General features: G+C 44.2%; 3 protein-coding genes across 15 annotated transcripts in view; 2 read left to right on the forward strand and 1 right to left on the reverse strand.

The window, feature by feature from the left end:
- Positions 1-11: 11 nt before the first annotated feature.
- On the forward strand, positions 12-18,158 carry NPHP1 (nephrocystin 1). 7 transcript variants are annotated; one of them, XM_068675208.1, is made up of 20 exons: positions 12-205; positions 288-352; positions 1,106-1,166; positions 1,605-1,741; positions 2,204-2,408; positions 2,720-2,821; positions 3,585-3,676; positions 4,148-4,190; positions 4,713-4,797; positions 5,479-5,573; positions 6,354-6,482; positions 7,631-7,705; positions 8,219-8,329; positions 9,910-9,992; positions 10,834-10,910; positions 11,661-11,760; positions 12,183-12,295; positions 14,458-14,531; positions 15,272-15,316; positions 17,317-18,158. In XM_068675208.1, the coding sequence occupies exons 1-20, from the start codon at positions 137-139 to the stop codon at positions 17,584-17,586; spliced, it is 2,031 nt and encodes a 676-aa protein (XP_068531309.1). In that variant the 5' UTR covers positions 12-136; the 3' UTR covers positions 17,587-18,158. The 7 variants fall into 7 exon arrangements, with proteins under 7 accessions (XP_068531309.1, XP_068531310.1, XP_068531312.1 ...); XM_068675209.1 differs by having other exon boundaries at positions 11,664-11,760; XM_068675211.1 differs by lacking the exon at positions 17,317-18,158 and adding an exon at positions 15,504-17,305.
- Positions 17,625-22,074, forward strand: MALL (mal, T cell differentiation protein like). Its single transcript, XM_068675226.1, has 4 exons — positions 17,625-19,602; positions 20,700-20,867; positions 21,351-21,482; positions 21,857-22,074. The coding sequence occupies exons 1-4, from the start codon at positions 19,501-19,503 to the stop codon at positions 21,917-21,919; spliced, it is 465 nt and encodes a 154-aa protein (XP_068531327.1). The 5' UTR covers positions 17,625-19,500; the 3' UTR covers positions 21,920-22,074.
- A 1,662-nt stretch (positions 22,075-23,736) lies between these two features.
- ASB3 (ankyrin repeat and SOCS box containing 3) overlaps positions 23,737-25,075 on the reverse strand; it is a 30,240-nt gene continuing 28,901 nt past the window's right edge. For all 7 annotated transcript variants that reach the window (XM_068675217.1, XM_068675219.1, XM_068675221.1 and 4 more), the window contains one exon: positions 23,737-24,969. In XM_068675217.1, the coding sequence (XP_068531318.1) occupies positions 24,716-24,969 (254 nt within the window). In that variant the 3' untranslated portion in view covers positions 23,737-24,715. The remainder of the gene's footprint in view (positions 24,970-25,075) is intronic.

Raw genomic sequence — 25,075 nt, forward strand, 5'->3', positions numbered from 1 at the left:
GGCCGGGCGGGCTCTGGGACCCCGCCGGGCGGAGCCGTGAGAGGCGCGGGGAGGCTCCAGCCCCGCGCCTACAAGTCCCGGAGTGCCGCGCTGCCGGAGGTGCCGCCATCTTGTGGGCGCCCGTTGCCCAGCAACCATGGCGGGGCGGCGGGCGCGGAGCCCCCTGCAGCGGGTGCAGCGGCGGAGCCGGCAGCTGAGGGACCAGGTAACGGGAACGGGGCTGGGAACGGCGAGGGGACCGGGAACGGGGCCGGGGCCCCGCTCACGGCGCCTCTCGTGCGTTGCAGGTGGAGGCGCTGCGGGCCGAGAGCGCGGCGGCGGGCGGCGGGCAGCGGCGGGCCCTGAGGCAGAGGTGAGGCCGCGCCGCCTGCGGGCACCTCAGGGGCGGCCTCGGCCGTGCCCCTGCACTCAGCCGTCGTGGCTGTGCTTGGTATATGCTGATTATTTATTTATTTTTCCTATGGATTTGCCTCATACTTTTGTGAAGTAACGTTTTTGAGCAGCGCTCAGTGGCAAGCAGTTGCGTAGCTTAACTGCGTTGTGGAAAGAGCCCTCTCCTGGTTGCCCAGAGCAAAGCCCCTCTCCTTTCCCCGCATCAGAAGGAGCAGCTGGCTCCCTGCGCGCCTTTTTGTTTTTCTCGTGGTTGTACAGATTTCTGCCCCTTGTCACTCAGCTGCCCCCCAGGATGCTTTCCAGTCTTCAGAGGTCGAGGTAGTTTAAGTGGGAGCTTGCACATCACAGGTAATAAGCCGTTAAGCTGTCTCATCCCTTAGCTCTTCTGGAATTCTTGTGTGAGCGTTTGATTGTCATCAAGAACTCGCCAGAGCCAGGTGATGATTTTGTTTTGTCCCTCTGTTCCAGATCTTTTACTGATGCTTCTTCCTTTTGACATTTGTTAAAACACCTCCTCTAAGGAATCACTAAATTCTTGGCTTATGAAGTGCCATTTGGGCTTGTATTAGTATTTGTAAAGCGGTGTGTGCATACAGCAGTGGGAAGGCGTGGGTATCTCGATTTACAAATTTTGGTGATTTAGCATGAGTTAGGTGTCCTGTCTACCAGAGTTTTAAGAAAACACCATCTGTCTGTCTTGCTTTCAACGCAGATGCATGCAGCTGCAAAAATTGGTCGATGAAAATACGGATGCTCTTCATAATTTGAAAAAAGTAGGTATAGAGAGAAGTTTGTTAATGATTTCCTCCAAAGTGCATTGCAGTGAACGTTTAGAGAACACAAACCTCCTTCAGCTTTAGATGCCTTCAGACAAAAGCAGTGCCTAGCCCTGCGTAACCTCTAATCAGGATCTGTGAGATGCATTTATATTATTTAAAAATGTATTTTCAGTGCTTTACTATGTACATTAAAATCTTTATCAACCCACTATATTCTAAAACCTTTCTCAAAGCAATGAGTTATGTTGGGAGTGGAGAATATAGATTTTAAACTTAACATGAAATTGCATCTCATCAAAGGCAAGAAAGATGTCGGTAAACAGGGAGTGACAGCACCCCTGGAAGTTGAAGACTTACAATACATGTCTGGAAAATCTTCGTAGGAGAACTTGACCTTTGATCACTTGAGCCATTTGTTGTATTCTTTCTCAGGCTGATGAGCCTGCGCCAGTGGGGAATTATACTCAGCGGAAAGAAGAAGAGGAAAAGTTACTGCTAAAGCTGTCTCAACAGCTGTGCAAACTTGGTCATGTCTTGGATCAGGATAACGCAGCTACAAATGACACAGTGTAAGTAGCCCAAATGGACAAACACAATCTGCGCTTTAATGGAATTGTACGTGCGGGGCTGGAAAGGACCCTGAAAAATTGTAGCCTTATCCCTTCTATTACCTTAACATTTAGTTTAAAAAACAAAACAACAATAACAACAGAAAAAACTGCTTCTGAAGAGTCAGCTCTTCTGGGGCTTTTTTTCCTGAAAAAAGGAGTCACTGGAATTTTCTGAGGGTGCTGGTTAATGATAATGTAGCTGTTGAGAGGAGAGGGTGTGCTGTGGTCTGTATGCGTGGGGATGAAATACCACTGAGAGCTTTTTCAGATCAGGCCAGAAAGCAAAACACAGGAATGAAGATTCTGTATCTGGGTAACATCCTTGCAGAGAAGCCCACGTTGCAAGGTTTCTACAGCAATAGCAAGAAGGTCTGGTAAAATGAAAAGAAAACAAAAAAGAGTTTGATGTATTTTGGGTAGGAAGGACGGATATCAAAAAGATCCTCAAACAGTAGACGAAGACAAAGAAGAGGATGAGAGTGATGATGACGATGCAGAAAGTAGTGAGGAAGAAGACAGTGAAGAAACAGATGATGAGGATAAACTGTTGGATGATCCCAGTGTTAAAGAATGTATTGCAGTTGGAAACTTTAATGCACAGCAAGAGGGTGACCTCACGTTTAAGGTAAATATGTCTCTGCAAAAGTTTATTGCCATGTTGCTACTGCAGATCATTCTGTATTAAGCAATAAAAATAATTAAATACTAGGCTTCTGGGATTCAGTCAGTTCTTAGCAGGATTCTGGGGAAAATGGCTTTTCCTAGTGTACATTTGGCATACTGGAGTCCAGCGTCCTCTTCTGTAGCAGCAGAGTCTGTAGCTGTGGTCTCTGTGACCTGTATTACAGGGGAAATTGGAATTGTTATTCAAATTGCTCCTGGTGTCATTTTGAAATATTTGGTTGTCTTTTGTCTCCATCTCTCCTCCCGGCAAAGAAAGGTGAAGTCCTGCTTATACATGATAAGAAGGCGGATGGCTGGTGGCTAGCTGAAAACTCAAAAGGGGAGAGAGGCCTTGTGCCTAAAACCTATCTTGCGGTTAGTGTGCTGCAAACTTCTTCCATTCAAGTCTCACCTCTGTTATTGTATGTATGTTAATGATAATGTAGCTGCATGAAGCTTAGCGTAACGCTTAGATGGGCACACACAGCAGCTTTTAGCCAGTTGTTTGCAAATAACGCCATGTTTGTATGCATGTGTATGCAGATAGCTATCACAAGCAGTGTTTTGATGCCATATGGAGATGTGACATAAGTGATTTTTGCAGAGAGTATTTCCTGAATATGGAAGTTATAGACTTTTGCTGCTAACTGTCAGCTCTGAAGGTTCCAAGCTGCTACAGAGCCACGCATGCTTTTCACGATTCATATGAAATGCCAGTTGGAGTATTTTATAATTTGACATTAATTAATTAACCTTTAAGTGTGGGTACATAGTTTGGCTCAATTGAGTCCTGTTGGTCTGAGCTTGCCACTGTGGAACAGGGCTTTTCAGAACAGAGAGTATGTTGGGTAGAGAACTTTTTTCTTCACAATGCCAATGTGTTTCTCTTTCTAAAGAATCTGCTTTGCAGAAGCATTCTCTTGCTTAGTGTTCTCCTGTAGGTATGCTCCCATCTCCTGCTGTGGCTGTAGAACTGAGAGCAGTGATGTGCAGTTACAATGCTCTGGAGCGATAGGTCATGACAGACAAAAAATATTCTCTTCTAAACTATGTACACTTGCTGTAGTTGGAGAAAACATTTTTAAGAACAGAACTGTGAAGAAAATGAGCCCTTGCCCTTTCTGAATCTGAATTACAGGTCCATAACGAAGATGGAGAAAGCCAAGAGGAAAGTGATGAACACATAGAAGTGGTGGATGAAACAGCAGATGGAACTGAAATTAAAAAAAGGTAAGTGGAATATGCAAAAGCAAGTAAGTGTAAAATTGTTCGTCCTGCTCTTCCTTAGATATGTCAATACATGTCCTGCAGAAAACACACCTGACAGATGTATTTGGTTCTTTGTAACTGCTTCTTTCTTTTCAGTGCAGCAACCACTTGATTTTTTTTTTTTTCTGTAGATTCTACAAATTTTAATTTTTCATCACACTTTTACTTTAGTAGGTTTGTTTTTGACTTTTGCTTTGGGATTGTTTATGTATCTATGTATTCATTTATTTTCCTCAAAATCAAAATATGACTAGGTCATGCATTGAGTCATATTTCAGCTTATGAGACACACTAGTAGCTGAAAGCCTATTGTTATTATTATCTCAGATGTACTGATTAAGCTACTGGTATTTGAAGGCAAATCTGTATTCAATATTTAAACTTTTGTCCACACAAGAATATTATAAAAGAAGAACATTATTTTTCTTCCAGAACAGATTCTCACTGGAGTGCTGTGAGAAAAGCTATCACAGAGGTAGGTGTATCTCTTAGATAGCAATTTCATCTACCATAATGTTAATTAATTTGTAGGCAAGATTTGTCTTTTACTAAGCAAAATGTATCATAGTACAGACCAATGTTTTTAATTAAGATCTCTAGTTTGTTTTTGATAGCAAAAAATTGTAAGGTTCCCTACTGCTTTAGAAATAGGCTGCAGCCCAGTCTGTGTGTCTGAATGAAGATGCAGCTGAGGTGGCTTTTGATGTTTTGCCATAGTTGTGGTGCTACATTTCTTTTTCAAGGGTGTGATTTTCTTTGTTAACTGGCTACTCTGCTGCTGTGCTGAAATGGAAGGGGGGATTAAACAAAAGTGATCTGTCTGGGGTCATACACAAAACAAAGTCAAAGTCATTCCTGGTGTCGTGCCAAGCTAACTTCAGATTAGTAGAGGTGATGGATGCCTCGGGTCCTGATATTGTTTGTGTGAGAGCTGTAAATTAGCTGAATTAGCTGTTAAATAGTAGGAATGTTAATATCCAATTTTGTTTATTAACAGAATGATACAGTAGAGGTATTGGCAACTATGGGAGCAGTTCCTGCAGGTTTCCGTCTCTCCACACTTTTCCAGCTCTTAGAAGAAGGTAAGGTTTTCTCATAGTGATTGCAGGGCAGAATTTGCAAGTGTCCTTGGAGAGTTTCTTATCCCAGAAACTAGCCTGTTGGACTAAAATCAGTATTGCTTTATGATAATTGGTACAAGGTATACATAATCTGTACAGAGTATATATTTGACCAGTCAGATAATGTAGAAAAAGTTTTTTGTTGTTGTTGTGTTTTTTTCTTTTCTTTTTCCTTCATCAAATAAGTTTTAATTTATCTGAGTGAAATCATGGTCCCATGAAGGCAATGACAAATTTCCTGATGATCTCAACGTTTTTCCTGTTTGGAAGACTATTCCCAGTGACAGATACAGATTTTTTCTTTTACAGACTTCCTCCCTTTTTCTCAGAGATATTCTGTGAAGAGAATTCCAATGATACTACACATCTCATATTTTCTTCATCTTTTCATTTCAAACTGTCTCCAGTCAGTAGCTCTTTTTGTTAATTAAATTGCGGTGCTGAAATACTACAGAACACTTTCGCAAATAGTTTTGCCCATTTTAGAGGGTACTTGTAGTAGATACCTCCAGAGTTTTGTTAGGACCAGTTAAATATTCAAATGAACCTTAGAGTTTTGTGTATCTTTCATTTTGTGGCAATAAAGATCTAAAAAAAAAACCTTTAAGATTTCTCTTTGTTTTTAAATTTAATGTATTGTAGGTAATCAATTTAGAGCAAGTTACTTCTTACAGCCTGAACTTACTCCATCCCAGCTGGCTTTCAAAGACTTGGTGTGGGACTCTGAAAAAAATACTGTAAGTATTACTAGGGAGAAAGCTATGAAGCTTTTGGTTCAAGAGAAATGACAGCATCTGTAGATGTGAATCACTGGCAACCTTTAAAAATGTTTCATATTGGTGGGAAAATGTTGCTGTGAAATAGATGATAGATTTCTTCAATGTCAATCTAGACTCCTTAGGAAGTTAGATGTTACTACAACCTGCTCTCTGATAAGCAAAAAAAAAGGCAAATAAAAACAAACAAAAAACCCAACCATCAATACAAGGTGCTATGTTGGGTATTTCTTGAGTCATGTTTCATCTTAAGCTTGTGGTTCCTTCCTTGTTTGGGATAAAACAAATCTGCGTGAGGCAGTAGTCTGAATTCTTAAACCATGAACTTCTACTAGTCACAGTGAAACCTCCGGTTACATTTTTCTTCTTTCATTTTGTTTAATGATTATGTCTTGATTTACACAATTTTTAGAACACCTATTTATAAATTACTGTTGGAAAAGCAGCTCAAAAATGTGATTGCCACCAAGACTTGAAATACCTGGGGAAGAACTCCATGACAACATTCCTTTCTGATAGGACATTTCACCTGTCACTGAATTATTTGTATCACTCTCCTTAGGAGAGGTGTAAAGGTTTATGAAGGAATGTTCCTGCTGCTGCTAATACTGCATGAGCTTTGTGGGTCAAAGAATCCAGTCCAGCAAGCACTACAGTCTTCTCAGTAAATAAACAAAAAATGATAACCACATGCAGGAGGAACCTCTAGATTTAATCCTTCATCTGTTTTCTGTGTTTCAGATCCAGCCTAGACCAACTCGAGTATCCCTGATTGTGACTTTATGTAGCTGCAAAATGATTCCTCTCCCAGCAGGCAGCATACAGGTTCTCAGTAGACATGTCCGACTCTGTCTATTTGATGGCAATCGGGTGAGTGGCTGTTTGATGACCAAAAAAGGTCTCGATAAGGTGTACATGATGCCCCGTTCCCGCCAGCAGCCAACTCCTCCAGTTGTCTCAGAGACATACCAAGGCACTTAACTGACTCGCCAGTTAGTCTGGCTTGATCGTGCAGTCGCACACTGAAGTACATACTCTCCCCCTCACCAGCAGCAGTCACCACAGACACGTCCCTGCAGCACGTGGCCTGCCTCTGTTTGCTGGCACTTAGACCTCCATACACATGCATGCAGAATAGAAAGCCCGTTCATGCAGAAAAGAGTTAGAAACGGAGTTTGATGAGAAGACAGGACAAACTGCACCGATCAGGTGCAGGGCATGGCCAGACACGCATACCAGCCAGCTCACAAACACACCCTTTTATCCCCTTATCCCTCTATTTTCCCACCCTTCATGCTCCACAAACCACCCTGATCTCTCCCTCTTTCTGCCTTTGGTTCCTCCCCTGAGCATCCCCTAGTAAGTTATGTGCAGTCCCCAAACGTTCTTGCCTGTGTGCTGCAGTCTCAGCCATAAGCAGCAACCCTTCTCGGTCTGTCAGGCAATCCAGCACCGTTCCTGGTGACTCATCTTCAGGAGCATCACACCCAGCTCCCCGCCCCAGCCCCTCCCAGAGCTGTCTGGGCCTCCATTTCTCTGCATCCATAATTTCGGTTCCCCCACCTGCCATTGTGTCTCTTTGCCCTTCACGTTTGTGGAGGTGAGCCTTGTCTGGGCTCACTTCTACTCTGTGATGGGCCTGGGAGTAGCTGGGTCAGGGTCACATGTGGATTTCCTCACTTGCCATTGTTCCTCTGTGCCTTGAGTGAAGAGCAGTTTTTAATAAACAATCTAATGCTGACTGTCTGGTAGTTTTCCTTCTGCCGAATGCTCTTGGAGGCAAAGGGACTGATACTGGTACATAGGAAGCAGGAATGGTTGGAAAGTGCTGCTGCTGATTCCGCCTTCTGCTGTACTCTTTTAAACTGAAACTGTCTGATAAATTTAAAAAGTAAGTGTGCTTTTATCTGTATTGCATGTGGACTGTTGGATTAATCTTAGGTAATACTACAGTTTCTTAAAGCTGTGTAGATATGCACTAAAACTTGTCAGCATTTTTCCCCACTGTCATGTTTTAGGTACTGAGTAACATTCATACAGTGAGAGCCACATGGCAACCTAAAAATCCCCAAATGTGGACCTTTTCTCCAAGGGTAGGTATCTCACTCCGGAAGTAATATAGCCACTAACTATTTATGGTGTCTATTTACAGCTTCTTATTTAACCATCTGTTACTTCTGATATTCTTGTTGAAACAATATGTGTTGCAACCAAAATAAACAGGCAGAAAATAAAAAAGAGCACATGCCTTGTCCCATGTTTCAGATATTGTGCAGAACCATGTTCACAGCACTACTGTTATCATGTTTTACCCAAGTTGTTGCTGTGTTTTCACAGGGAATTAATTGCTTTTGACTTCTAAAGTTCTCTAATATCTTGTCATCACAGAAAATGTACCTTGGTAACATAGGTGTGGTTTGTGACAAGACAAGGAATAAACAGAACAATGGTTTCAAATGGAACTGGTTCTCTACTTCTCATTTTCTCTTATGTGTAGTGGGATCATGTCTGAGTTCCTATCTAAATGTGTTCAATTGCATTTAGAAATCAGAGGGTTTTTGTTTTATTATGTACATTCATTGTTTTTTTCCCCCCCTCTGTATTAGGTAACAGGCATTTTACCCAGCTTGCTGGATGGTGACTGTTTCGTCAGGTCTAATTCTCCATCTTCAGACATTGGTTTCTTATTTGAACTTGGCATCACTTATATTCGCAATGTAAGTATATACAGTTACAGAATAAATCATTCCCAGCACATTTCTAAAGTGAATCAGCTGTCCAGTGTTCAGTTGTAAGCTGCAGTATCTCAGCTGTGAATTTTGAGATCCAAGTGGAAATTTAGCAGTTTTTTGTTTTTTTTTTTTTTTAGCTTATTTCATGATTGTCTTCATTTTGGCATCTGGGAGTGAAGAGAGAGATGTTGGTTTGGGCAACTTTTAGTTCCAGTCAATATTTAATGAACAAAAGACTTCCTGACTGGTGCATATAAATGTAGCTTTTCCTACACTGAAATAATTTCTGCTAGTCTGCTGAAGATTTCATGTAATGTGATTAGAAGATCCCAATTCTCTGTTCACACTTATGTTTTGTTTGTTTGTTTTTTCTATATCTGCTGTGATTCATTTCACACTACTGTGCTATGTAGTTTGGAAATGAAAAAGTTAACTGTTTAAATATTTTGCACATTGTTGATAGAGATACATCCTTCTATCCAACCAGGATATGCTTCTTAAAGTACAATGGTTGGTGATACAATAGATGGTAAAGCACTTTTCCCTGTAAGAACTATGTTAATAATAAGAGGGACAAGAAACACTAGTATTTGGAGAAAACGGTGGCTTTTTGGAAGAGCTCTTGTTCTGAAAGACCTTAGCTGCTTTGCCTACAGGATTGATTGAAGTCTTGCTGCCTTTTTCATTACTGTCACCATCTTGCTCAGATAAGGTTTGGCAGTCAAGTAAATCAAGGGAAAGATGGAAAATGGGGTAATGACATTTGTTAGCAAACAGGGTATTAAATGGTGGGAAGAACTTGGGAAAATTCTGAAAAACAGAATTCTGAAAAGTTAAGAGAACTTACCGAAGGGTCTTGCTGTATTTTCTTTCATTAATAACTGTAGGAACCTGGGGCAGAAGCCTCCCTGTGGCAATGTGGAGGGGAGGAAGACGTGCTGATAGCATAGTAGGAATGCAGAATTGTTGCAAAAGGGGATAAGTAGAGTTTGAATCTGTAGGGAACTGGACTGTGCAAGTCCTGGCAATGAACTACGTGCTGGTGAGTGACGCTTCACAGAGACCTAATCAGATGTAATGGCCCTCCACACGCTAATTCGAGTAGTCAGGACGTCAGGTTGTCAGCTTCTGTTTAAAGATTAAGGCTGCATGAAGGCTGGAGTATGTGCAAGTTCCTACCTGTTATTTATGGGTTTATGGGTTTGGGTTTTATTCCTGCTTCATCCATCAGATCACTTAGAAAGAAAGTAACTGTCTCTGCCCTCACTTTGTTCAAGCTGAGATCCTGGAAGATGAAGTGGTATCCTTGGGATCATGCAGCAGACCTGGGGCATGTCTGGAAATGGATGGGTTGGCACACAGGGTCAGCTCCATTTCCCAGTGCCCGGGAATAAAGCTTTCTACTGTTTGATATACATATGTTTATCTTAAATGTGGTATAGTCAGTGTTTGCCTACCATGAATTTGGGGCTTTTATTATTTTTATGGGATTGTTCTAAGTATTTGTGATCAGTTACTCATTGTGGTTTAGCTGCTCAGGTTTACCTTCCTCTTTTATTTTCTAGTCAACAGGTGAACGAGGAGAGCTAAGCTGTGGCTGGGCATTTCAGAAGCTTTTTACTTCTGATGGAATGCCTGTTCCTTCCAAGTAAGTTTATTATGTGTTTGTTCCCCCCACACACACAGTATTTATGTATGTATATAGATACATTTTAAGCTATGAGTAAAGTTTATGTTTGGTATGGGCATGTATTGATATGGACAGGTGTAATCCAGTCTAATATGCAGGTTGTACTGGGTCTTCCAGTGCGAATGTTGATCCCACTTCCACACCCAATGTGTGCTCTCTACACACTCTCTACTCTAAAATGTGCTCCCCGGACTCAACATTTGGGTTTGAAATATTGCAAGTTAGCCTGTGTTTAAAAATACTCTTCAGTGGACTCTAAAAACTATAGAAATGTCTAAATAGCTCCCCTTTTATATGAAAACACCTGTATTATATGAAATAAAAATGTTTAAAAAATTGAAGGTGATAACATCATTTTTAATTCTACTCTAGAGAATGAAACTGCATGCTTACTTCAACAGTGACTTCATTTTGACAGAACTGGGCTTACATTATTCTTCAGCATTGAAAATGTTAATGGTACTTTAGCCACGATTCCTCAAAAACAGTTCAGTGAAGCAGCTGCTAAATTTCGTACAAGAAAAATGTTGGAATCACGTGGAAAGGAATCATTGCTAATTGCTTTTCAAATAATTGTCCAGTTTCCCCAACATAATACAAGCTTCCCATTTATCATTAGAGGTTTGGCTACTTAGTATTTAGGTATAGTCATTTCACATAAAATACTAGCCAAAGCCTCAAGCACTGTGTCAGGTTTTTATTTGAGATAGCAGGTTTCTCACTTTCTCAGAGAGCAGTCATGTTGTTCTCATGTATCCTTGTGTTGTTTTATTCTAACCATGCTGCTCTTTCCTCACAGGATGTATGAGCTGCCATTAAATGGTGGTACTCCCTATGAGAGAGGCGTTGAGGTAGACCCTTCAATATCAAGAAGAGGTTTGTTTTTTCCTAAACATTGCATAAATAAAATGATGCGTGTGATACCTAATTCACAAAATGCAGAGCTCAGACAGGGCTCTTATTAGCATGCAGTCAGCACAGCCTGGTGTTGTTTGGTGCTCTTGATTTGCATGAGAGAGAGTTGATTGTTAGGGCTGCTTGGATTTAGAACTGTCTCTTGGTGCTAATGTTTCTGTAATTTACAGTGTTTGCAAGTTGAGGATTATTTCTGATAAATGTATTCGGGTGTTTCTTTAATTGCACTGAACACTTCTGGTCTGTGGAGTAATGCTACAAGATTCAGCAGTAATACTGGTCTAGAGTTCCATAGCAAGGGCAAGGTGTTTCTGTCCCTGTCCCACAGCACCTGGCATGGCAGGGGGCAGGGATTACAGGTGATGCTCTGAACTACAGCAGGGAATTGAGCCAGATGGAAAGAGCTCACCAAAAACAGAACCAGCTTGCCTGAAGAGGTGACAGTTATAGAGAGGAGTTTGAGCAAGGAAGTGGAGAGCAAGTGGGACTCCTTAGTCCCAGGTAGCTTCAGTTAGATCAAATGTTGATACAGGTGGAAAATAAAGAAAAAAAATCAGGCATTCAATTCCTCCTGAGTTTTTAGACAATCCTTAAACCATTACAGTTTCAGAAAAAAACATGTTTTACCATATTTAAATGTTCGTTCTTGTAATACAATTATTAACGTTCTTTCAAAATGACTAATTTCATCCTGGGTGTTTATTTCTTAAGCAGGCAGTGGTGTTCTTCAACAGCTTATAACACTCAAGAAGCAGCCTGTGCTTCTCGTAAAACTGAGGTCATTAAGCACGCAGTCAAAAGACATCCTGAAGTAAGTATATTTATGTGCTGCTGTAAAATCAAAACACGATTCAGCCTAGAATGATCCCAGAGATCTGAAGTGTTCCCCTTCCCTGGAATAGGGGAACTATAGAATTCAGCTATAGAAAATGTGAGGGTTGTGTCAGCTGCATATTACATTTGATCTCTGTTTGAGGCTTAGAACTATTCTGTTGAAAACAAGCAAAAAGCGTTAAACTAGATAAAATTAAAAATTGCAACAGCAGGAGTCTGGCTGTTATAGCTGCATCAATGTCTGCCCTCAAAAGTTAATAGATTCGTGGAGACACCAGTATGAGCTAATACAGGTGTCCCCACAAACCTGTCATCATTCTCAAGTTTTGGAGAACAGTGCTTTACTGGAGCAGTTTTGAATAAAAATCTCAGCTGCATTGTTTTTATTTTTCCCAATAGTTTGCTACCAGAAACATTAATTGGCAGTATGTGCTACATCCATCTCTTGATATTTTATCGACAAATACTTGGTGATGCACTCCTGAAAGACAGAATAAACATGCAGAGTGCAGGTAAGAATTGCTGGTGTTGTAGGGATGAGCTCAGTAGTAAGATCGATCTCTCAAAGAGAATTGCTCTTTCCAGAATCTTCCTTTTGTAGGATTAAGCAGGGGTCTGCAGGAGCAACTCTCGCTGATATGGGGTACTCTTCAGGTGTTGTTACCTGCTAGTGCTGGGGTTGACCACCCTGTCCTGCACGGTTGGGAAGTCACGCTCCCTCTGTAGAGGATTTCAGCGTTTTAAGCTCTCAGTCTGCAGGTGCTGTGGGAGCAAATTGAAAGCTGTTGTCCCTGTTAGTAAAGGAAAACAGTCTCTTGCTGTAAATGCCCCACTCGGTGTGTTTGCCTTTCAAACTAGTAATATTTCAACTCACACCTCATGCGTTGCCTTACTTGGCATCAGTTCACACAGCAGGCTGCAGAAACCACAAGAATAGTTTTATTTTCTGTCAGGTATAAATGAAGTGTCTTCAGTGAAATGCTCGTTCCCCACAAAAAGCCCAAGTGGACAGGCAAAGACAATTTATTTTTGTCTTAAATAAAGAAAAGGTAAAGGGATTGTTTAGAAGAGAAATGTTTCCTTCTCATCACCTATGCAATGAGAGATTAGACATGCTCGCAGGTTTACTCACTTGTTTCTAGTGAATGTTTGCTCTTGTGTGTTATAGGAAGGATTAGGCAGATGTTTCTGTCACTGAGGTGAAGTCATCCTCTTTTATTCTTTTTATTTATTAATTTACTTGTTGGCTGATGCAGTAGGAAGAGAGAAGTGTAAGAGCTCTGCTTTTAGAACTTTATCTTGCTCTTATTTTGGAAGTCTGTCATTCCTTTCATATTTTTCCTTCAGCAGAATTGTAATGGTTTATAGTCTTTACTTTAAAATCACACTTGAAATACAGGGAAATTACATTTCTTAGCTGTACTACAGATGAATTTATATTTATACTGCAAAATAATTTTTTTTTGTGCTTTCTCTGTCTCTTCTCCAGACTGAATTATGCATGTGTGCTTGCTAAGCTTTTTAACCTACAATCAGTACAATACCATACTGAGGCAGCCAAAGTTTTAGGTTGGATGTTAGGAAGAACTTCTTTACCGAAAGGGTTGTGAGGCATTGGAACAGGCTGCCCAGGGAAGTGGTGGAGTCACCATCCCTGGAGGTCTTTAAAAGACGTTTAGATGTAGAGCTCAGTGATATGGTTTAGTGGAGGACTGTTAGTGTTAGGTCAGAGGTTGGACTCAATGATCTTGAGGTCTCTTCCAACCTAGAGGATTCTGTGATTCTGTGAAGTAAAGGTTCATCTTTCAAAGATGCTCAGAACTTAACTCTCTTCCTGTTTTTCCTGAACTTTAATATACACCCTGAATATTCAGTATCTTAGTCAGACCCTTTAATGAATTTATGCCGTATTTATTAAACTCATCACAGAGAAACAGAAAATGATGGTGTTTCAAGGTCAGTTGAGATCCTCTATAGTTATTTGATCTTTATAACATAGGACACTAAATCAGGCTTGTGACCTCCCTTGGAAATAAATTGCTTCCGTTTGGGTTGTCTTGGTATGAAATGTTCTAAAGGCTTTACATTTCAAAGATTGTTATGGTAGCAATTTTCTGTGATGTAACAAACGAAAATTGCTGCTCCTATTTAAAAACTTTTAAAACGCTTTAAAAATAGGCAACTTAAAATGCCTGCCCTGTTCTGAAAAAGTGATTATTATCCACTTATCTCAGGATCACACACAACACAAGCCAGATTAAGGTAGAATGAACATGTGTTTATTCATAACATCCAAACCAGGCACCGCAATTTCAGATGTTTATAAAAAAGACAGGTGCAGCAACGAGGAAACCTTAATCTCTCCTTGGGTTAAATCAGTAAGGGTTCTTCCTTGCTGGCTTCTCCTAATAAACCAGCACTTGTTTTTTTAGTGCATCTCTTCTCTCTCTGGTTAACTGTGTTTCAGCTGTTCAGAGTTTGCTGTAGAAAACTCTTGTCAGAGAATGAGGTTGCTAGAGAGCTCATCTACCTCCTCTGCTGCACTGGGGCACTGACAGCTAATTTTCCCTTTGAAATATTCAGGGAGGGGATTGTTTCTAGGCAGAGATGGTCTTCTGCCTTGGAACCATCCTGTTTCTTCCTTAGCCTTAAACGTGTTTGTTCTCTCTTCCAGATTTAATCTGTAATCCTATTTTAGCAACATTCCCTCAGCTCATGGATCAGCCAGACCTGATGGACGCACTGCGGGTATGTTACCTACAATTACAGCCCACGTATCTGCATTTCCAGGTAGTTTGCAAAATTTGAGCTTTTTTATTTATCCCATGAAAAGATAAATGGAAAAGCCAAACAGCAGAAAAGCTATACTAATTTCAAGTACACAAAGATCTCTTGTGCCTTAGCCCCTCCAAATTTCAAGAAACTGCTTGAGCACATTCAAAAGGGAGCCCGTGGACTAGGTGCCCGAATGTTTGTCTGCTCCTAGGGCAGTGCTGCTTTCCTGACAGGTAGGAGCTGACTTGGGTCCGACCAGCAGCTGCAGAACTGTGCTCACTTATGTACCTGGCAATCCCTTTCAGGCAGACAACAGCATCTGATTTATTTCTGCCCAAAGGATACTGCTGTTGAAACTTCTCAGCCTTTGGGGTTGTGCTGTATTTTCCCATGCTTGTAGAGTGGAAGGAATCAACTTTGGCTGTGATTGATTTTTCTGTAAAGTAGATCCCTTGTCTTTGTTTAAATGGCTCTGATAATTGAAAATCAGTAAGTCCTTGCATTTGTAAAATTTAGTGGAATGGCTGTTTGCTTAAATTAACTCAACTAGCACCAGGGAGGAATGGGGAATATAAGGAAAGCAGGACTGCCAGAGGGGCTTAAACTCCTCTGGAGATGCAGTAAGAGATTTCTGCAGGTAACAATGGAACCTCTCTAGATCTCTGCAATCTCAGTCAGATTTTATATATTGTATATTTTTTATTTTGTTTCAGAGCGCTTGGGCAGATAGAGAAAGAAATCTGAAGAGATCAGAAAAGGTAACAAGTTACTGCTTTGTCTTGGATCTAACTCAAGCTAGAAGTTTTATTTCAGCGTTACTGCTAGTTAACTTTTCCTCTCACCATAGATTTAGAAAATGTAGATACGCTAAATAAACAATTCTTACTATATTTACAACAGCAAACTAGGAGGACTATGAAATTAACTCGCAACTTTTATTCTCAGTGTCTCTATACGGTTGTTAATCCGGATTATAATACGGATGTTGTGGTAGGTTCATATCCCAATGTGGCTCTCTCTCACGATGTGCTTGCTGGTGAAAACTTGCCACTGGTACAAAAGGGGCTGCGATTGTCTGCAAAATAGTCTTTCCTCCTCCAACCTCTGATCTGCATCCAGTCCTTTTCCAAATTCCGCAGTCTCCTGATGTCAGTAGTCTCCCATTTTGGCATGTAGACAGCTGCAGACGAACTCAACAGGCCATGTTACCAGGCTTAGCTGTGTCTTCTGCCATCTCCTGTCCTCCCTACAGAGAGAAGCTATAGATAACTGAACAAGCAAGGTGTCGATCCCAGGCACTTTGCTTCTTGGGAGCAACATAAGGTTATTTCATGCGTCGCGTGTGCTACTGAACAGATAGATACGCAAAGAGATCTCTCCATTCATGCAAACAAAACAAACCACCATTGAATCAGAGCAGCTTTTTCAAGACCATTCATCCAAAATGTAAGCTGATCTGCTCAGAGAATTAATAACTCCTCAGTATCCCAGAACCATCCAGTTTTACCTGATTTGTCATGTGCCACTCCCATGGCAGGATTGCTGCCTGGCATGACAGCTAATTCTTGCTCCTTCTTGCATGCTTTTATGACACTCAGCTGCTAAATCCTTTGCTGAGATGTGAATTGTTTATCTTCCCAGGGGTAGCAAAGAGGTGCCGATGCCAGTCATATTGCTGGCATTCCTGGCAGAGCTTCAATGGTCAGTGAGTTTTCCAGGAGGCTGTGCTGTGTTTGTCTTTCTTGCACAGAAGAGTGTCTTCTGGTGTGTTTGGAAAATGGGGCATACAAATCTTGCCTGTTTGAAGTGGGCAGGATCTTTCAGTACTTGCTAATTGACCAGGCTGATTCTTAGACCCTAGGTTTTGCAAACAGGCCTTTACATGTCAAAGTATCATTCTCTCCACACAGAGAATGTTCTCTCAAAATGTGAAATAACAGCACCTGCAGAATGGCCGTGCCTCCTGCGTGCTGTGAGAAGCATAGGTAGGAGAGCATAGGACCAGTTGAATTAATATTAAAATATTAAATGCTTAGATATTAATAAAAGACTGGTGTTAACTCTTTTTATTTAGATTTTCTGGTGTGCTGTTTCCTCTATTCACCCAACCTAAATTAACCATCTTTTACAAGGGCACAGGTAGGGCCAATAGCAAATTTGATAGTTCAGGCTGCTTCAGCATAGGTCACCAGGGCGGAGGGGGAGGAGGGTTGTAGTAAATTGAAAAGAAATTTATCTTCAAGGTATATTTTTTAATGTATCAGACTAGAGAGTAATGCTGCTGCAAGCAGATTGCAGTGAGAGATTTGATCTGAAAATCAGGCAGGAGGATGGTGATGGGAATCTTGTGCCCTGTGAAGCTCATGATGCGTTTGGGTGGCTCATTCAGACTTTCTCTGCAGAAAAGCAGAGAAACCTCAGGGGTAGGTGTGAAAGCTGTTGTGACTGGCAGGATAAGCATCACAAGTGTCCTCTGCTGCAGATGTGGCAGCATCTGCAGGTTTGGCTGCATATCACTGCTTTTTGTTGCTGGGAAGAGTAGGTGGGTAGGAGAGCAGATCTGCTGATCTGTGGTTTATGCAGTGTAGTTCTGGTGCTGAGTTTGAGGTCCATGTTTAAGGTCAGATCTCCTCCTGTTGTTAACCCGCGAAGTTGAGTGGTTTGGGTTTGTTCTTCCTTTGTAGAATACTCCTTCAGAAGTGCTTGACACTGCTGCACATTTTCATGGGAATGCTTTCAAATATTTTCTTTTTCACAGAGAGATCGAGAATTTCTGAAGTCTCTGTTTGTCCTGGTGTACCACGACTCTGTCTTCCCTCTCCTCCAGTCCACTTTCCTCCCCAGCTACAAGTGGGCCGAGGAGGAATCTGAAGCCTCTCGCTGGAGGGTGATCGCTGACTTCTTGAGAAAGAGCCGAGAGAACGATGGTGCACTCCAGTCCCTGCTGTCATCCGAAAATACCCACAAAGCCTTTGATATCTCAGAGCTGGCCTATGATTTCTTAGGAGAAACGTGGAAAAACCTGTAAATCCTGTAGCATGAATGGATTATGGGGGTAACAATATAGATGAATTCATACCAAAGGAAAATTGTGTACTATCTGGGTTTTAAGAGAGATTTTAGCGCATTTAACAGTAACATTTTGAGACAGTCTGGTATTATTTTGTTGTTTCAACTGATGAAAATTGTATTTGATATTTTCCCCTTTGCCATCTCAGACAAGGCTATGGTTGTCTGTCGGTACGTGTACCTGTGGTAGCCACGGTTGCTTTGTGCTGACGCCTAGCAAATGCTGAGGCAGCACGTTACTCCTCTCCTGTAGCTGCCAATAATTTCCAGTGTTGTTTTGATCAGGATGAACAAAAGACCCTGTTAGAGCACCCAAGTGGACTGGTACAGGCAAGGAAAACAGCAATAATCCTTAAGAATGCTGCTGAACAAGGTCAGGAAAAAAGTCAGCTCTTGTCCAACCAGCAGGCTGCGGGTCGCTCTTTATTTAGCACATTTTACTGTTTTCCGTTCTCACTCAGGAAAAGGTTGGGTTATTCACAGGAATGTGCTTGACCCCACCTAGTACAAATAAAAGGTGGTGAGAATTCAGGGAATGCTGCGTTTCCTATATGCATGACTATAGCATAGGTTAGCTCACTGTGTGCAGGCTGGTGAGCTGCAGGGTATGTCTCATCAGGATGTTCAAGGTTTCTTCTTCCTGAGCAGTTTGTAACCAGGGGCCTTACTGAGTGCTGCTCACTCCTGGCACAGAGTCCTTAATCTGATTTCTCTTTGTGCTGGAGAGCCTGGCTGTCTGGCTGCTTTGTCTGTGGTGATGGGTGCGTTGCCACGGTGCCTGATGTGAGGTGGGCAGCAACAAGTCAAAGTGAGTTTAAATCCAAAGCAGTCACTAGTTTTGTGTGGTGTGAAGTGCTTTAAAACAAGGCCCTTCAAAGATTTCAGCATGCTGTGTGGAGCCCGAGGCCAGCCCTCACTGGCAGCTTTTGTAAACTGGAGCCTTCAGAAATCCTGCAAAGAGCAACCCCCTGGCCTACGATGTGAGCCCATGAGAAACATCATGGGTTTGTTTTTCTTCTGTCTTGTTCAGGAGCCTGGCAGAGAGGCCAAATTCCTAGGGCATAACTTGGCTGTTCTAACAGACGTGTGCTATCTTACTGGGATCTCCCTCCTCTTGCTGCAGTTGCCTGAGTTAGCGGGGTCTTCCTGTCCACTCTAGCACAGGAGGCAGAGACGCCACTTTCAGCTTTTTATTCCTCCAGTTATTTCCTAGACTTCTTGAGTGGGTGAGGCAGAAAGAATAGTGTGTTCATTGAATCCAAAGCACATCTGCCAGGAGGTGGAAATTAAAGCTGGCCTGGTTGCTGTCCTTCTGACCTTTCTGGACACTTAAGAGCAGATGGACAAACTCTTCCATCTTTTGCCGGTGCATTGAGTTGTAAGAAATGTTTGCCAAGGCTGTGGTGGGCTGTAAGTGTTCGAGGGCTAGACGCATCCCATGGGTGGGGGGGATTCTTACGTGAACAAGTAGCAGAAACCCGAGCAAAAAGGGGAGGAGGCAAGAGCGGAAACAAAAATATTTCACACTTGAACGAGTGCCAAGGACAAAATTGGATTGCAGGAAACTTCTGCACTGGTGTGGTGTGGGATTTTTTTCTTCTCCCATTAAAGACGATGAACTAACAGTGTGCTACTGCCGGTGGTGGTGCTGGCCAGGCTGTGAGCCCATCCTGTGGCTGAGTTGGCAGCAGGGTGTGTTACAAGAGAACCGGGGGGTTGCTGAGGACTCCTTCAGCTGGAGGAAGCAGTGTGGTGCCAGCCTGGGCTGGTCTCTGCGATTACGTCCCCGCGGGTGTGCCGGTTAAAACCCCGCCGGGGAGCGGCGCAGCGCAGACACATGCGAGCCGAGTGGAGTGGCCTCAGCTGAGGAGCAATGGCATCGGCGTGTCCCCCCACGGCCACCACGCAGCCCACCGTGCCCTCCGGACCAGCCATCTTCAAAACCGTTCCCTATGCCTTCATGCTACCGGAGATAGTGAGTACGCTGAGCCTTGCCGCGCTGTCACACCCAGCTCCGGGGAGTCCTGGGCTTAGAAATCTGGGGGGAGCCCTCAGGAGGATCCTGAAAAGAGCCTTAATGAGAAATAACTTAATTTCTAGTAGCTTATACTGGCCACGCAGAGCTGATCTTTGTGGTTAAATTGTTCTCGAGACAGCTTGAGGACCAGATAAGCTGCAGCACCACATGGAGCCCGTGCAGGGGGCTGCCAGCTGCCATAGGGCTAGGCAGGGCTGAAGAGCCTGCCCTGGGAATGGAAGCAGCTCTACTTAGCAAAGAGAAATTGGAAATTGCTTAAAATGAAGGGAGTTTTGCTGATTGTATTTAGATTTTACAAGAAGCCGACCTGCCCAGAAACTGTAAAATGCCATACATTTTTGCACTGCGTCTGAGTCCAGAGGGCAGGCGGTGCGAGTGGCTGCAATAGCTGCTCCTGTACTTTGACATGCGGCACAGTAGCTGGTAGCCGCGGCCCCGGTGCGGGCAGCACACACCACCCACACCTCGTGGGCACAGTCAGTGCAAAGCAGGAGTTTTATCCACCAGAGCTGGCGTGGCATAGGGCAGGGGGAGTACAGGCAGATAGCCCTGTAAGCTGTTTCTGCATAGTAAATACTTGAGGTGGATCCAGAGCAAGCAACTCACTCTGGGCTGGTACGTGAAGCTGGGAGATGACTTCCTCGTGCTGTGATTTCAGGCAGGTTATTAATGTGCGGGCAGGGCTGGGCTGACATTGCTGGTTCACGTTTCCGAGATAAACGCACACTTTCTGGCGTCTTTGCCAAAGCCCTTGGGGTGCGGTTTTTCCTTGTGTTGAACACAGCAGCAGTTCTTTCCGTTCTGCAATAAAAGTTTTGAGGCATTTCCCAAGAGTATTCAGGAAAAACCTGTGCCAGCTGGCGGTGCTGCTGCCAGCCCAAGGATGCCCTGCGTAGCAGCCGCACTGCCCACAGATGAAGGGCTTCCTGGGGCCAGCCTGGGAGGGAAGGAGGGAGGCGAGGCGGGATGCAGGGAGGAGAAGGGACTTTTCCCATCGCATGCTCACAGAAGGTGCCTTTGCTTGTCCCTGGCAGCTCTGCGGGACCTGGGTCTGGATCCTTGTTGCTGCTACCTCGGTTTCTCTCCCACTGCAGCAGGGATGGGTGATGTACGTGTCCATCACATCGTGCCTCATCTCCCTGCTGCTCCTCCTCAGTTACATCTTCGGCTTTCACAGAAACAGCAACAACTGGAAAGTGCTGGTAAGGATGGGCTCAGAAAGGGGCAGGTGGTGTGGGCAGCAGCAGCTGGTACCAGCAGCTGGCGAGGGGTTGGCCAGCCCATTGCAAGCAAATGTCCTTTTCCTCCTTTCCTCCCTGGGGACATGGCCAGGCCTTTACTGGAAACGCCTGGAGGAGGTTTTGCTGTGCCATTGCTATGTGTGGCTCGTGGCCCCTTTTCAATGGCAGGGTGAAAGGGAAGGGATCAGGATGTGCTAGAAGCCGTTCCCACCTTCATCCCCATGAACACGGGCCTGGGGCTGGGCCCTGCGCTTCCCCCTGGGAAATGGCGTCCCTCAGGTGCCACCAGGAGGTTCGGTGTGCTGCAGAGTGCCCAGGTGTGCCTGTCCCCTTTGTGCTCTCCTGTGCACAGAGGATGGACAGTGGCATCTCCTGGCCTTGGGGCAGGAGAGAGACAAACAAGGCCGAGCAGTTTTTGATCCCCAGCACTCCCTTGTTTTGCAGGATAGTTTGTACCACGGAGCCACAGCCATTCTGTACATGAGTGCTGCTGTCTTGCAAGCCAACGCAACAATCGCGTCTGAATTTGAAAACGGGTTCCCACTCTACTACTACCAGCTCAACTGCGCGGCATCGGTGAGTCAGTCTCGAAGAACCCGGGTGGGCCTAAGCACCTGCAGCCCCCCCGGGAGATGCAGGAGCAAACACTGTGGCTGTGGCAGAGGCACTCCAACACACGCCCGTCCAGCCCAGCAGTGTCAGATGGTGGTCAGAGCTTCGGCTGCTTTACTCCATCATGTGCTGGCACAGGCTTCTTGGGGGTTCAGCAGCTCAGGACAGCTTTGCACAGCTGCCTCCTCTGGGAAATTTGGGGGCTTTGCCCCCTTTTTTGAATTTGGAAAGAGCTGTAGGCTTGGAGGTTTCCTAAGGTCGAGAGCACTGTGAGATGATGGAGTTACACCCTGCGGGGAGCCCTGCTGACCCCAGCTTTTGCCCTTTCTCTCCTGCAGTTCTTTGCCTTCATCACGACCTTCCTGTACATCCTCCACGCTTTCAGCATCTACTACCAGTGAGCACGGCGGAGGCGGCGTCAGCTTCCCTGTTGCAGAATGAGGCTTTCCCAGAGCGAGTGTGCAGCAGCTGGCTTCCGCGTAGGCGTGCCAGCACCTCCACCAACCTCAGCGAGATGCGGGTGCTTTTCCACTTTATTGAAGGCAGGATTTTTGTACACTGGTGTCGTGTCATTGTGGTTGTGGGGGGCATTTCATATCAGGGTCTGTGGGTTACACGAGGGGAGACCTCACATGGGCTCTAAGCCAGCCCCCCAGGCCCTGGCCCTGCTGAGCCCAGGGAAGAAGCTAGGCAGTGCCCAGGGTGAGCAGCCCCTGCCAGTGCCTCGTGCTGCCCTCTGGGGCCACCCCTTGCCCCAGCCCTGGGCTCCTGCCCCAGCCGGTCAGCCCCTTCCTTCTTGTGGCGCCCTCTGCAACAGCCACCCAGAGTGCCCAGAGCCAGCTCTCCAGGCTACCAAATCAAGTAAAAGGAAAGCAAAAGGCTTGGGAAGTCTCTTCATTTTCCGCCACTTTTTTCCTGCTCTCCTGAGATGCTGGACCAATGGCACTGCCCTTGCGATAAAACTGCTCCTGTTCACCCTGCGCCACCGCCTCACTGGCAGCTGTCACCCAGCCCCGCCGCTCCCAGCGGAGCAGGGCGGGAGCAGGTGCAGCTCTAGGCACCTAGTCAGCCTTTGGAAACAAAGGAAATCTCATTTTCTGTCTTCCTGCAGGCTCAAAGGTCACAGACAGGGTGCTACAATATGTGGGAAATGAGCGTTCTTTACAAGCTCCTGAGTGTAGAGGGCACCCGGTGCACCAGGTGAAGGTAATTGCTGGTGTACCTTGACACAAGCTGGGAGCGCAGTGCGCAGCCCGGGAGCTGCTCCCCACGCTGCCCTGGGCGTGCTCCAGTGGCCCTTGCACAGACATCACACCACGGAGCTGGGCTGGGAGGGGCGGGCGAGCACTGGACACTGCGGGCATGGCAGGTGGAGAGATTTCCTGGCATTACAAGGGGAAGATCTCCCCCAATGCATGTAGGAATTTTTTTCACATTCATGATGCCAATTTCTTCCAAAACCGAAGGTGTTTCCTAGTGTTCTGCAGGGGAAATGTCCTCCAAGCCTGGGGGAAACAGCTATTACCTGGAGTGGGAACTTCATCCACTGTGTGTGTGGGGATGGCGGGGCCTTCTGCATGGGAATGTCTGCCAAAGGAGGGGGGTGGTACTTCCCTGGTGTCCCAAGGGGGAATTGGCTCCACAGCAAGGGAGAAATCGCTAATAATTCCTAGGGAAATTTCCTTCAAAAGGAGGTGGATTTTCCTGGTGTTCAGGGGAAGTTTCCTCGGCCCTGACAAAGGAATTTCATGGCATTTCCTAATGAGAATTCCCTCCAAAGAGAAGAAATTCCCAGCAATCCAAATAGGAATTTTCTCAAAAGGGTGGAATTTCCTCCAAAGGGAGGGGGCCTTTTCCCCACATTCCAAGTGGGAATTTCCTGGCATTTCAAGTGGGAAGTTCCTTCAAAGAGAAGGGAGAGGCTGTCTTGGCCTTTCCCGTGGACATTTTCACCGAACTGGAAGGCTGGAGATGAGACACAGCTGCGCCTTTCCCAGTCAGGAATGGATGGTGCATAAGCTGAGAACAACACAAGAAGGGTAAGAACTCTTCAATGCATTTTTTTATTTTCTCCTATATCCTTTGTTAAGAGAAGTGGTTGCTAACACATAGGAAACTAGTTTATAAGGGCTGCAAAATGTGTTGTACTCTAATAATGAAAGCGTGCAGTTTGATACAGCTTTGTAAAAAAAAAAAAAAACACAACACTACAAGTTAATCAGATTTTATGCAAGAAATTCTATTTAGAGGAAAGGATCTCATTTATTTCATAATTCAGTTTGTCACTAAAGAACACAAATGTTAAAGTTACATCCCGCAATAAATTTGAGCAGAAAACTGCAACTATTGCTCCAAATCATAGTTGCAGCTCTTATAGGCTCCAGTGCTAGCTGTAAACATATTTGAGGTATAAGGAATATTCTTAAGAAATTATGACGTTAAATCAAGGTTGTAAACAGTTCTAAAGAAAGTGGTGTATTTGTTACTGAGTAAGAGATACAAACAAATCCCTTGACTTTGGATCATGTTAACTTAATGTTCATATGCAATGATTTGCTCTTAACTATAAAAATATTGACTAAAAGCAACCACGTGGGGAGACGAGCACAAACAGTTCCAAGGGAAGTGACTAGGAAGAGCTGCTCAAAGATGACTGAAAATGATGATAAAAGAACAACAGCTCTCCACATGCTGAATACAGATGAACAAGGAAAGAAGGGGGGGGGGGGGTAGTTTATTTAGGAAATCCTTCCCTTTCTCATTAATTTTCTACCTCTGGTTCAGCTAGATTACTCCCCAACATACAACTTCACAACAATAATACACCATTGTTTTCCTTGTACTTTATATGCTGTACTTAGAATGCGGTATCTATTCACAGTGTCTGACCAAATAGACTTCAGCTACTATATAAGCTCTGTTCATTGAACAAGCTAATTTTACTCTGCAAGAGTTAAACACTTCCTTTCAAAATCAGAAAATATTCACAGACCTAGAAAGCTACAAGAAGACTTTTTAAATGAGCACATCATAGAGCTTGTAACAAACGTCCCAGTTTGGTATAAAACTGCAGCATGAAAAGATTCATTTCTGCAACCTTACTTACAGCAGTATGTCCCCGGTGCCTGCTAACTGCCTTTACAAAACCTCCGGCCACAGCGTTGAATCGCTGGCAGTGCCATCAGCTAGTGCTGGCATTACAGACTGTCCCTCCTCTCTGCATCTTCAGAGCTGGAGGTGGTGGCAGAGTGAACTGCCTCCTCTCGCTGCCCCAGGCAATCCTCCTGTTCTGGGACAGCGCTGGCACGAAGTACGTCCAGGTACAGGAGGTAGTCCTGCAGACAGGCCGGCAGCGGCAAGTCCCGGATGAAGCGGTCCGATCGCAGGCGTTCACTCGTTAAAATGGACCGGATCTCAAGACGACACAGGTGAGACAGGGAAGGAATGAAGGCTGAGGAATACAAAACAGATCAAGTGGTGAACAGAACCACGGGACTACACTGCCTGTCTGCTTAGTTTACACAGATCCCTCTGAAACCCCCCAGTCTCAGCCAGGT

Source organism: Anas acuta, chromosome 3 (assembly GCF_963932015.1).
Source record: "Anas acuta chromosome 3, bAnaAcu1.1, whole genome shotgun sequence".
NCBI classification, from domain to species: Eukaryota; Metazoa; Chordata; class Aves; order Anseriformes; family Anatidae; genus Anas; species Anas acuta.

Coding starts and splice junctions, on each gene's coding strand:
- NPHP1 (XM_068675208.1), top strand. CDS start 137: ATGGCGGGGCGGCGGGCGCGGAGCCCCCTGCAGCGGGTGCAGCGGCGG. Junction 4,798..5,478: donor TTTCCAGCTCTTAGAAGAAG/GTAAGGTTTTCT, acceptor AATGTATTGTAG/GTAATCAATTTAGAGCAAGT. Junction 7,706..8,218: donor TGTGGACCTTTTCTCCAAGG/GTAGGTATCTCA, acceptor CCTCTGTATTAG/GTAACAGGCATTTTACCCAG.
- MALL (XM_068675226.1), top strand. CDS start 19,501: ATGGCATCGGCGTGTCCCCCCACGGCCACCACGCAGCCCACCGTGCCC. Junction 20,868..21,350: donor GCAACAACTGGAAAGTGCTG/GTAAGGATGGGC, acceptor CTTGTTTTGCAG/GATAGTTTGTACCACGGAGC. Junction 21,483..21,856: donor AGCTCAACTGCGCGGCATCG/GTGAGTCAGTCT, acceptor TCTCTCCTGCAG/TTCTTTGCCTTCATCACGAC.